We start from the raw sequence: 13141 nt of genomic DNA, 5'->3' as shown, positions 1-13141 counted from the left end.
AGACCTTTTGGTGCATGGATGACACTCAACCAACTGAGCCACACTGGCCAAAGCTGGCAATGGATTCTCAAATATGACACCAAAAATCTAAGCAACAAAAGAAAAGGTAGATAAATTGGACTTCAACAAAATTAAAATATTTTGTGCATCAAAGGACATTATCAAGAAAGGAAAAAGACAACTCATAGAATAAGAGAAAATATTTGCAAGTGATAGATCTGATAAAGGTTTTGTGACATAATAGAAAAAAAAATATTGTTCTCTGCCTCTGGTTCCAAGCACAGAGCTCCTAAAACACTTGTTTCCTAAGTAATAAAAACACTAGGAACATCACTTCTTCTAATGGTCTTTCACCTCTGTTCCTGTCACAGCGCTCCAAAAACTCTTATAATTTCCTAGGTCCGTGGTCAGCAAACTGCGGCTCGCGAGCCACATGAGGCTCTTTGGCCCCTTGAGTGTGGCTCTTCCACAAAATACCACATGTGGGCATGCGTACAGTGCGATTGAAACTTCGTGGCCCATGCGCAGAAGTCGGTTTTCGGCCTGGGCGAGTCTATTTTGAAAAAGTACTATTGATATTTGGCTCTGTTGACTAATGAGTTTGCCGACCACTGTCCTAGGTGATAGAAATGTTTTCTGTTCTAATGAGGTGACTCTGGGTGGGCTCTTAGATGGCTTCTAGATTAGGACCAGTCACCAGAGAGACCAAACCATGATTAGAAGCTTGGAATTTTCATCCCCACACCCCATTCTCTTGAAAAGAAAGAAGGGCTAGAAATGGAGTTAATGATCAAGCATGCCTATGTGATGAAGCCTCCATAATAATCCCCAAAGTATAGGGTTCGAAGAGTTTCTGGATTGATGAACTTGTGGAGGTTCTGGGAGAGTGATGCCAGGAGAGGGAATGGAAACTCCATGCCCCTTCCCACATACCTCATCCTGTGACTATCTTCCATCTAGATGTTCATCTGTATTCTTTCATAATAAACTGGTAAACATAAGAAAATGTTTCCCTAGGTTCTGTGAGCCACTCTAGCATATTATTTGAACCCAAGGTGAGAGTTGTTGGAATCTCTGATCTATAGTTGGTTTAGTGGCATCTGAAGTAGAAATGAACCCATAATCTGTGGGATGTAATGCTCTGGGTAGATAGTGTCAGAATAGAGTTGAATTGTGAGGCACCGAGCTGGTGTTGCAAAGAATTGCTTGATATGGGAAAAAAGTTCCACATATTTGGTGACCGGAAATGTCAGAAGTCAAGTGAAGGCAAAGGAGACACACAGGAAAGACAGACATGGGAGGAGAAAAACACTTTAGGTTTTTCTTCTTTAGGTTTAATACAATGTAACAATAAAAAAGACAAACAACCCAATTAAATAGGCAAAGGACTTGACAGACAAGTCCTTTTTCCCAAAGAAGATACTAGTTCATAAATGGCCAATGAACACACAAAAAGATGCTCAACATCATTAGTCATTAGGGAAATGCAAATGAAACCACAATGAATAACACTATTCTCCCTAGGATGGCTATAATCCAAATGACATAATAGCAAATGGGAATGTAAAATGGTGCAGTTGCTGTGAAAAACTGCACAGTTCTGCAAAATTAAACATAGGATTATAATATGATCCAATAATTCTACTCCTAGATATAGACCCCAAAAATTGAAAGCAGATACTTGTATGCCAATGTTCACAGCAGCATTATTTACAATAGCAAAAAGGTGGCAGCAACCCAAGTGTCTAACAACAGATGAGTGGATAAACAATATGGTATATACGTACAACAGAATATCATTCAGCCATAAAAAGGAATATAAACCTTGAAAACATCACATATGCTAAGTGAAATAAGCCAGTCACAAAGGACAAGTATTGTATGGTTCCACTTATGTTCTAGATGAAATATCTAGAACAGGCAAAAAGTACATTAGAGTTTACCAGAAGCTGGAAGGAAGGGAATGAGAAGTTATTTTGTAATGGGTACAGAGTTTGTGTTTGGGATGATAAAAAGTTTTGGAAATAGTAGTGATTGTTAGACAACATTGCATATGTAATTAATGCCAATTAACTGTATATCTAAAATGGTTAAAGTGGCAAATTTTATGTTATGTATCCTGTATAATAAAAGCATAATATGCTAAGTGTCTGACCGATTGGTTGACCATTTGGTCAACCACTTGACCAGTCGCTTTGATGCACACTGACCACCAGGGGGCAGATGCTCAACTGGTAGGTTAGTTTACTGCTGGGGTCCCGCAGATGGGGACTGGGTGAGAGGCCAAGACACACCCTGGAGCCCTCCCGCAGTCCCTCCCTGGCCGGCCGGCCCCCATTGGCCCCGATCGCAGGCCAGGCTGAGAGACCCCACCTGTGCACGAATCGTGTAGTATATATATATAGTTTAAAAATATTTTTTTATTGATTTCAGAGAGGAAGGGAGAGGGTGATAGAAACATCAATGATGAGAGAGAATCATTGATCGGCTGCCTCCTGCATGATCGGGGATCAAGCCCGCAACTCGAGCATACTCCCTGACCGGGAATCGAACTGTGATCTCCTGGTTCATAGGTTGATGCTCAATCACTGAGCCATTGCAGCCAGTCTGTTATGTATATTTTTACCACAATAAAAACTCTTACTACGAAATAGTTATGTACTGTATATCAACAGAGAATTTTACCTTCCTCCATTCTGATATTATTAGCTATCTTACTAAATTAACCACAGGATTAGATCTCTGTAATGTAGTTTTTGTTTCACTCTGATGCTTGCCTGTAGACTCTTCTATAAGTCACAGGCCAGAGTTTGTGTCTTTAACAAAGAAGGACAGTCTCAGAGTCTCATAGAAAAGGACTATTCCAGGTACTTCAAATTACTGGTCAGAATAGACTCTTGTGTACAGGTTTCTGAGTTGACAATACAACTTTAAGACCATACCAGTGCAGTTAGTGAAGATCTCATCTATTTATTTATTTATTTATTTATTTATTTATTTATTTATTTATAATTTTAATTTTTTTTTAGTTTAGAAGCATACAGCTTTATGAAAGCAGACTGCTAACCCAAGATCCAGCAGAGCACTAATTACATAAGATTGAGTAAGTTGAAGAGGAAAATTGAATTGTGGTTATTTATTTGGAATATTGTTGCTGTTTTAATGTTCTGTTTTCTGAATACATGAGAATATCCTTTCTCTTTCTTTGTAAGTTTTTATAATTCAAAACAATTTAGTAGACATTGCTTCTACAGATGAAATTAAAATATTTAAAAATGTATAACTCTCATTCACCTTCTCCCCATCCTACCTCTCCTTCTGAATTCAGAAACTTTTACTAAATCTCATTACTTTTCATGGCAATACAGTAGGTCCTCGGGTTACATCGGAGATCCGTTCCTACGGCACGACATAACGTGATTTTCTGATTTTCGCTGTAAGTAGGAACCTACCTATATTAAGCACCTACGTCACTCACATGGAGCACATACACAGCAGTAATGAAGTGAAACAGTAAAAAAAATTTAAAATAAAGATAACAATTCCTGACCTTTACTTGTGGTAAATAAATAATAAAAAAATAAAGCACATATGTACATACATCAAAATGATGGAACTTTTTTTTTTATAAATAAATAGGAGATGGTGACATAACCACAAAATGACGTATGTCGAGTCCGATGTAACCAGAGGACTGTCTGTTTAGTTATTTGTCCTGGTTCTATAAAAATCTGTTCTCATTTTTAAAAAACCAGAATATAAATGGACAAATTTATTGTGTAACTAATAGTGGAGAAGGGCATGTAATAAGAATAGAGCCATAGTTGTTTAATGATTCTTCACCTTACTAACAATAGATAAGAGGTTTCCTTACAGACCCTGGGAAAATTGGAGGATGAAACAAGGCTGTGAAAAGATAAGATGCCTTGACAGGTCCATTACTCACAAAGAAATACATTCTGAGAACAGACCAAGGACAGGGCACACTTTGATTTGGTTGCTGGGCCTGGACCCTGACACGCTTCAGGAGTTTGCCTCAGGAACGCTGACCATTCTCCATTCCCAGGAACAGGCTGTGCTGTTTGTAACATCATAGAAGAATAGAGGCCCACTGCACGATATTTGTGCATGGGTAGGGTCCTTAGCAGCTGCCAGCTGCTGGCCAGGGCCTCCCTTCATTCCAACCACACCCTGGTGGTCAGCACATGTCATAGTGAGTGATTGAACTCCGGTCGGTTGAACTCCCAAGGGGACATTTTGCATATTAGGCTTTTATATATTTAGACTAGCCACCTTATCATCAGACTTTGAGGTCTTGGAAGGCTGACTACAGACCCTCTCCTCCCCGTTCCATGTTACACTTGCATCTTGAAGCTGCAGGTAGCTATCTTCTCCCTTGTGTGTATAAAATCAGCTAACTGGCGAGGGGGGCCAGAGCAGAATTTCCAGGGTGACCGACTGCTCTCCCCATACTGCCAGCATTATTGGAATAAACACTCATATATGATTCAACCATGTCTTTGCTCAATTTGGCTCAAGTAGTGACAGGCAGCCTCGCACCCACTGTGTCTGGTTTCATAACCAAAGCCTCCCCATAGAGTATCATTTTTTGAGAATGATAGCCATTTAATCAGAATAAGATACATTTATTTATTTATTTATTTTATTGTTTAAAGTATTACAGATAGTAGTACATATATCTCCTTTTTTCCCCCCATTGACCTTCCCCCGACCTCCCCTACCCCCAGGGACATACCCTCACCCCACCCCACCCTCCAGTGTCTTGTGTCCATTGGTTATGCTTATATGCATGCATACAACTCCTTTGGTTGATCTCTTACCTCTCTCCCCTCCCCAAACACTCCCCAGCCTTCCCACTGTAATATGACAGTCTGTTCGATGCTTCTCTACCTCTGTATCTATCTTTTTGTTCATCCGGTTATAATGTTCTTTATTATCCATAAATGAGTGAGATCATGTGGTGTTTTTCTTTCACTTCCTGGCTTATTTCACTTAGCATAATGTTCTCCAGTTCCACCCATGCTGCTGCAAATGGTAAGAATTCCTTCTTTTTATAGCAATGTAGTATTCCATTGTGAAGATGTACCATAGTTTTCTAATCCACTCATCTGTTGATGGGCATTTAGGCTGTTTCCAAATCTTGGCTATTGTAAATTGTGCTGTTATGAACATAGGGGTGCATATATCTTTTCTGATTGGTGTTTCTGTTTTCTTCAGATATATTCCTAGAAGTGGTATTACTGGGTCAAATGGCAGTCCCATTTTTCAAATTTTTTAAAATATATTTTATTGATTTTTTACAGAGAGGAAGGGAGAGGGATAGAGAGTTAGAAACATCGATGAGAGAGAAACATCGATCAGCTGCCTCCTGCACACTCCCTACTGGGGATGTGCCCGCAACCAAGGTACATGCCTTTGACTGGAATCGAACCTGGAACCCTTGAACCCGCAGGCTGATGCTCTATCCACTGAGCCAAACTGGCTAGGGCCATTTTTAAATTTTTGTGGAAAAGCCATACTGTTTTCCACAATGGCTGCACCAGTCTGCATTCCCACCAGCAGTGAAGGAGGGTTCCTTTTTCTCCACATCCTCTCCAGCACATGTCATTTGTTGATTTCTTGATGATAGCCATTCTGACAGGTGTGAGGTGGTACCTCATTGTCATTTTGATTTGCATCTCTCAGATGATTAGTGACTTTGAGCATGTTTTCATGTGTCTCTCGGCTTTCTGAGTGTCCTCTTTCGAAAAGATTCTATTTAGGTCCTTTGCCCATTTTTTGATTGGATTGTTTATTTTCCTTTTGTTGAGTTGTATGAGTTCCCTGTAAATGTTGGAGATTAAACCCTTCTCAGAGATAACGTTGGCAAATATGTTCTCCCATGCAGTGGGCTTTCTTGTTGTTTTGTTGATGGTTTCTTTTGCTGTGCAGAAGCTTTTTATTTTGATGTAATCCCATTTGTTTATTTTCTCCTTAGTCTCTCTTACCCTAGGATCTGTATCTGTAAAGATATTGCTACAACATATGTCTGCAATTTTGCTGCCTATGGAGTCCTGTAGGATTTTTATGGTTTCCCGTCTTACATTCAAGTCCTTTAGCCATTTTGAGTTTGTTTTTGTGTTTGGTGTAAGTTGGTAATCTAGTTTCATTTTTTTGCATGTATCTGACCAAATTTCCCAGCACCATTTATTAAAGAGGCTGTTTTGACTCCATTGTATGCTCTTGCCTCCTTTGTCAAATACTAATTGTATTTTCTTATAACCCTTTTTATTTCTGTTGTGTCAGTGTTTACTTCTCCACTTTAGTTTCTGATTTTATTTATTTGGGCTCTCTCTCTTTGTTTCTTGATGAGTCTGGCTAATGGTTTATCAATTTTCTTTATTCTTTCAAAGAACCAGCTCTTGGTTTCATTGATTTTTTGTATTGTCTTTTTAGTCTCTCTGTTTTTTATTATGCTCTAATCTTTATTCTTTCTGTCCTTCTACTTACTCTGGGCTTTTCTTATTCTCTTTTTAGTTCTTTAAGTTGTAGTGTTAAATATTTCTTATTAATTTTTCTTGTTTTTGAGGTATGCCTGTAGTGCTATGAACTTCCCTCTCGGGACTGCTTTTGCTACGTCCCAGAGATTTTGGACTGTTGCATGTTCATTTTCATTTGTTTCCAGGAATTTTAGATTTCTTTATTGATCTCATTGGTAACCCATTCATTGTTTAATAACATGCTATTTAGCCTCCATGTGCTTGAATGTTTTGGGGTATTTTTATTGTAGTTGATTTCTAATTTCATTCCGCTGTGATCTGAGAAGATGCTTGATATGATTTCAATCTTCTTAAACTTGCAGAAACTTGTTTTGTGTCCTAACATGTGGTCTATCTTTGTGAATGATCTTTGTGCACTTGACAAGAATGTATATTCTGCTGCATTGGGGTGAAATGTACTATAAATGTCAATTAAATCCATCTGATCCAGCGTGTCCTTTAGAGTCTCTGTTTCCTTGTTAAGTTTTTTTTTTTTTTTCTGGAAGATATACCCAGTGAAGTCAGAAGGGTGTTAAAGTCTCCTACTATGACTGCATTGCTGTCGATCTCTCTGTTAAAGTCCTCTAGAGGTTTTTAAAAATATGTATTTAGGCGCACCTATATTGGGTACATATATGTTTACCAGGTTTATATCCTCTTGTTGGATTGATCCCTTTAGAATTATGTAGTGACCTTTATTGTCTCTTGTGATGGCCTTTATTTTAAAGTCTATTTTATTGGATATGAGTATTGCTACTCCAGCTTTTTTTCCTTTTCCATTTGCATGGAAAATTTGTTTCCATCCCTTCACTCTCATACTCTGTGTGTCTTTTGTTTTGAGGTGGATCTCTTGTAGACAGCATATAGTTGGGTCATGTAGTTGTTTCCGTTTAGCTACCCTATGCCTTTTGATAGGAGCATTTAATCCATTTACATTTAGGGTTATTATTGAGAGGTACTTATTTATTGCCATTTTAATTCTGTATGGCTAGGTTTCTTTCTTGGTTTCTTTTTCTCATTATAGCAATCCTTTTAGCATTTCTTGTAGTGCTGGCTTGGTGGTGATGTACTCCTTTAGCCTTTTTTTTTTTTTGTCTGGGAAGCTCAAAAAGGCTATTTTGAATGATAGCCTTGCTGGATATAGTAATCTTGGTCTCAGATCCTGGCTTTCCATTACCTTGAGTACTTCATGCCATTCCCTTCTGGTCTGTAGAGTGTCTGATGAGAAATCAGGTGTCAACCTTATGGGAGCTGCTTTATAGGTAACAGTTTTCTTTTGTCTTGCTGCCTTTAAGATTCTCTTTGTCTTTAATTTTGACATTTTTAATTATGATGTGTCTGGGCATGGGCCTGGTTGGATTCTTCTTATTTGTGGTTCTCTGTGCCTCCTGGACTTGTCTGACTTTTTCTTTTACCAGGTTAGAGAAGTTTTCTGCCATTATTTCTTCAAACACCTTCTTTATTCCTTTCTCCCTTTCTGCCTCTTTTGGCACACCTGGTATTCTAATATTGTTACGTTTCACATTGCCCCACGGATCCCTTAAAGTTTCCTCCTGTTTTTTAATTATTTTTTCTTTTTGGTTCTCTGATTGAGTGATATTTTCACCCCGTCTTCTAATTCACTGATTTGATCCTCAGCTTCCGCTAATCTGGTGTGTATTCCTTCCAATGTGTTCTTTATTTGTGTTATGTCATTCTTCATCTCATACTATTCTTTTTCCATAGTTACTATATCTTTTTTCATGCTGTTGAGCATTTTAACCATCATTATTCTGAACTCTGTTTCAGATAAATTTCTTATCTCTGCTTCATTTATCTCTTCTTCTGGAGAATTCTCTAGTTCTTTCATTTGGGGGTTGTTTCTTTGTCTCCTCATTTGGGCTGTCTATTTGGGTTTGTGGCTATGTATTAGTTAGATCCTCTACATCTCTCAATCTCTAGTGCAGGACAGTGTTAAAGGCTGTTTCTGATTAATTAGATTGGGCAAATACTCAAAGCCTCCAGAGACCGCCTCTGCCTACAGACTGATAAGATTCCGACTTGCATTGCACCCCAGGCAATCCTCCTCAGTTGTGGGGAGAGTTTTTTTTAACAGGGTGTGGAAGCTGCTTATGCCTGGAGGCTAACTGTTATTTTTAATCTCTTAAGTGGCCTCAGGGGGAAGTGTTTTCCAATAGGGTATGTTAACTGTCTTCCCCAAGGCAAGGCAAATGTCCCTGTGGGAAAGATGTCCTCTGCTGTGTGAGGGAATGACTCAGCCCAGGAAACTTGGGGTGTCTGCCTTCTGAGCTCTATCCCCTGAGTCCTCAGTCCTGGCTTCTTCTCTCACAGCACCAGTCCACTTCACCCTCCCGCTGCTGAAGCACAAGATGGGTGGCTCCACAGGGAATGTTGTGTGTTGGCCCTTAAGAGGGTGCCTGAATTTTCAGCTGTTACTCCCTGGCAGACAGCACCCCAATGCTTTTCATAGCTAGATGTTATGTGGGCACCATCCTCAGTTTTGGTGCTTTCTGCTGGGGAGCCAAGTTTGGGGATTAGATCCCAGAGTTCTCAGTAGCACTCCTCCACAGCTGAGATATCTCTCCAGGACTTCAGTTGCCATCTGTGGGTGCCTGGCCAGCCCTTTCACCCCTCTTCCCCTCCTATCAGTCTCTATGCAGTCTCCACTTTTGGTCCTCAGGTGTCAGAGTTCTGTCCTGCGAGTTTTCCGTTGATTATTCAGGAAGTTTTTCTTTATTTTAGTTGCAATTCCAGTTTCTTCCTGGGAGCATGCCCATGCAGTATCCACTTACTCTGCCACCATTTTTAATCTCTCTCTCTCGATATATATATATATATATACATATATATATATATATATATATATATATATATATATATATATCGAGAGAGAGAGAGAGAGAGAGAGAGAGAGAGAGAGAGAGAGAGAGAGAGAGAGAGAATAAGGCTGATCTTAGCTCAACTTTATGGAGCAAATTCTTATAAAGCCCTCTCAGATAATTGTCCTAGAACCTGACTCACAGGGTCCCAGTAAAAATGTGGCAGGGGGTTGCCGGGCCAGTGTGGATGAACCAGGAGGTCATGGTTTGACACATGCCTGGATTGCGGGCTTGATTCTTGGTGGGGCATGCAGGAGGCAGCTGATCAATGATTCTCTCTCATCACTGATGTTTCTATCTCTCCCTCTCCCTTCCTTTCTGAAATCAATAAAAATATATTTTAAAAAATACTCTTCTCCATATCTTAATTTAAAATATTAATATTTCAAAAGAGAAAAAGATATGATTATAGAATCTGAAAGGCATGTAACTCAATTTAATATCTACTGATTTTAAAAAATTCAAACTAAAACAGGGAGGGTGCAGTGTCGAGTGGGTCAATGGGGGGAAAAAGGAAACATCTGTAATGCTTTCAACAATAAAGATAAATTTTAAAAAACATATTAAAAAATAAAATGTGGAAAAAATCTATCTAAACCTAAAAGCCAACACCATCCTCAATGAGGAAATAGGAGCAACCTATTATGTAATTTCAAAATGTTTACTACTTTTGATTATTTCATAACAAAATGTTAGTAGTACAGTAGGTCCTCGAGTTACATCGGAGATCCATTCCTACGGTGCGACGTAACGCGATTTTCGCCATAAGTCAGAACCCACCTACATAAGCACCTACATCACTGACATGGAGCACATACACAGCAGTAATGAAGTGAAACAGTAAAAAAATTTTAAAAGAAAGATAACAATTCCTGACCTTTACTTGTGGTAAATAAATAATAAAAAACATAAAGCACATATGTACATACATCGAAATGATGGAACTTTTTTTTATATAAATAAATGGGAGATGGCGACGTAACCACGAAACAACGTACATCAAGTTCGACGTAACTCGAGGACTGTCTGTATTTGATATTGTGATTATAGTTTGGAAGACTAGCCTATATTTAGTCAGTGTTAAAAGTTGATTAAATTAGACATACCATATTTGCCAGTACATCTGATAAGGGGTTAATATCCAAAATTTATACAGAACTTATAAAACTCAACACCAAAAAATAATCCAATTAAAAAATGGGCAAAAGACTGAATAAACACTTCTCCAACGAAGACATATGGATGGCCAATAGACACGTGAAAAGATACTCAGCATCACTAATCATCAGAGAAATGCAAATTAAAACTACAATGAGATATACCTCACACCTGTCAGAATGGCTATCATCAATAAATCAACAAACAACAAGTGGAGAAAAGGGAACCCTTGTGCACTGTTGGTGGGAAGGCAGATTGGTGTAGTCACTGTGGAATACAATATGGAGTTACCTAAAAGAATTAAAAATGGCCTGGCTGGTGTGGCTTAGTGGTTGAGCATGGACCCATGAACCAGGAGGTCATAGTTCAATTCCCAATCGGGGCATATGCCCAGGATGCGGGCTCAATTCCCAGTAGGGAACATGCAGGAGGCAGCCAATTGCTGATTCTCTCTCATCATTGATGTTTCTATCTCTCTCTCTCTCTTCTTCTCTCTCTCTGAAATCAGTAAAAACATATTTAAAAAATTAAAAGTGGGACTGCCTTATGATCTAGCAATTCCACTTCTAGGAATTTATCAGAAGAAAACTGAAACACTAATTCGAAAGAATATATGCACCCCTATGTTCATTGCAGTGTTATTTACAATAGCCAGGATGTGGAAGCAGCCCCTGTGTCCATCAGTAGATTAGTAGTATTACACAATAGAATACTACTCGGCCATAAAAAGGAATAAAATTTTACCCTTTGAGACAGTATGGATGGACCGGGAGAACACTATGCTAAATGAAATAATCCAGTCAGAGAAAGATAAGTACCATATGATTTCATTCATATGTAGAATTTAATGAACAAACTGAACTAACAAGCAAAATGGAGACAGACTCATAGATAGATCATAGGTGGATAGCTCTGGGGGGTGGGGAGGGTTGGGCTGGTGGAGGGAATAAGCAAAAAAGAAAAAAAGAGAACTCATGGACACGAACAACTATGGTGATTACAGGGAGAGGAATAGAGGTAGAAAAGGGTATAGGGGGGATAAGTGGTGATGGAAAAAAATAAAAACGCATTAAAATTTAAAAAGATATAAACTGTGATATATTTATACTGTGATAAAAAGTTGATTAAATTAGACAATTACTCTACTGACGTAAGAGTAATGAAGTCATATATATTTAATACTATATATTTTCACAGAAAAGCAAGGTAAAATATATTCTTATTCCAAACAGTGTGTCACAGAGTCAAAATAGACATACAGTGAGGAAAAATTAGGTCTTAAAGAATCATTTGACTATCAAGTACTGCAAGTGGCACAAATTTCTGATGATAAAAGACTGGGTTATTCAGATTTCAAACATGCTTCATAACTGCATTTCCAAATTCCCAGTTCCCACTATACCTGTATCTTTCAGGAGATTCCAGATGTCTCTGCATTTATGGATCTGCTCAAGTGCACGATTCAGGAATCTGGTCTATTTGGCAACAATTAACAAAAAATATTAGTCTCAACCAAACAAAACTTTAAGGAAATTAAAATAATCCTGACATCATTTTCATTAAAAACAGTTAAAAATAAAATGATAGTTTAAACTGAACATTTTAGAATTTATATAGAAATATTACCCTCTATTTGTACTTTTCCTTAATGTCTCAGGAAAATGAGTATTAAATAGAAAATCTGAGCATTATCAATTTCTTTAATAATCTAGGTCAGAAGAGAAGCACTGCTGCTGGGATGGTGGTGTGAGTAGCTCCATAAACCTTCTTCCCAGAAAAACAACCATAACTGAAAATTATAAGACACAATCATGTAGGGCTCAGGAAGTTGGCCTAAGGGCATAGAGCAAATCTATTCCAAGAAATTTACTAAGTTTCAGTTAGAACAGTGAGCACCTATGGCAGTTAAGACATGATCTGCTCACCAACTCCCCAGCTCAGTGAGATGTAAATGCTACTTTAGGTGGGTGTGGCCAGTAAGATGGTGCTTCCTCTACCCTCAGCTTCCAGGCTAGGATTCCCAGAGGAGCATGCTGCCATTACCTCTCATCTTCCTTCCCAAGATCTATATTGCAGAAGCTCTAGTATAAAACAAGCACAACTGAGAAGCCTGGAGCTCCCTTCCTCTACCTAGCCCCCACTCTATACCAGGCATGGCATACTGAGAATACTAGGTCTCAAATGCCTTTACCTTAGCTTGTGCATAGGATAGGGTTTCCATGCTGGGAGAGGTAAGGCAAGAATGCCTGGGACTATGACTCTTGCCCAGCCCTCAACTCACAGAGCTTGATTGTCACTCTGATAGAAATGGGCCACCGCCCCTGCCTGCAGCAACAAAACAAGGGTACCGAGTTTCTGCTCAGGAGGAGAGGCAGGCCATTAGAAGAGTGAGTTTTGTAGGTTTACCTAAAAGGACTGACTTCAATTGGAAAGAAGCATGGGAGAGTCAAGTCTAAGGGCATTATAAAAAAAAACATGGAGATCTTGGTGTTAAACAATTAAGAGGTGGCTGGTAGCTCAATGATATCAACAAGCAAAACAGTAGACCAGCTCTTATAAAGAGAA

General features: G+C 38.8%; 1 protein-coding gene across 1 annotated transcript in view; it reads right to left on the bottom strand.

The window, feature by feature from the left end:
- The window catches only part of TEX11 (testis expressed 11), a 467244-nt gene that overhangs the window by 96409 nt on the left and 357694 nt on the right, over positions 1-13141 (bottom strand). Inside the window, exon 24 of the mRNA XM_036304176.1 lies at positions 11979-12051. Coding sequence (XP_036160069.1) covers positions 11979-12051 — 73 coding nt within the window. The remainder of the gene's footprint in view (positions 1-11978; positions 12052-13141) is intronic.

This window comes from Myotis myotis, unplaced genomic scaffold (assembly GCF_014108235.1).
Source record: "Myotis myotis isolate mMyoMyo1 unplaced genomic scaffold, mMyoMyo1.p scaffold_m19_p_4, whole genome shotgun sequence".
Taxonomy (NCBI): Eukaryota; Metazoa; Chordata; class Mammalia; order Chiroptera; family Vespertilionidae; genus Myotis; species Myotis myotis.
The sequence above is the reverse complement of the archived record's forward strand: the minus strand, read 5'-3'. Positions and strand labels throughout refer to the sequence as shown.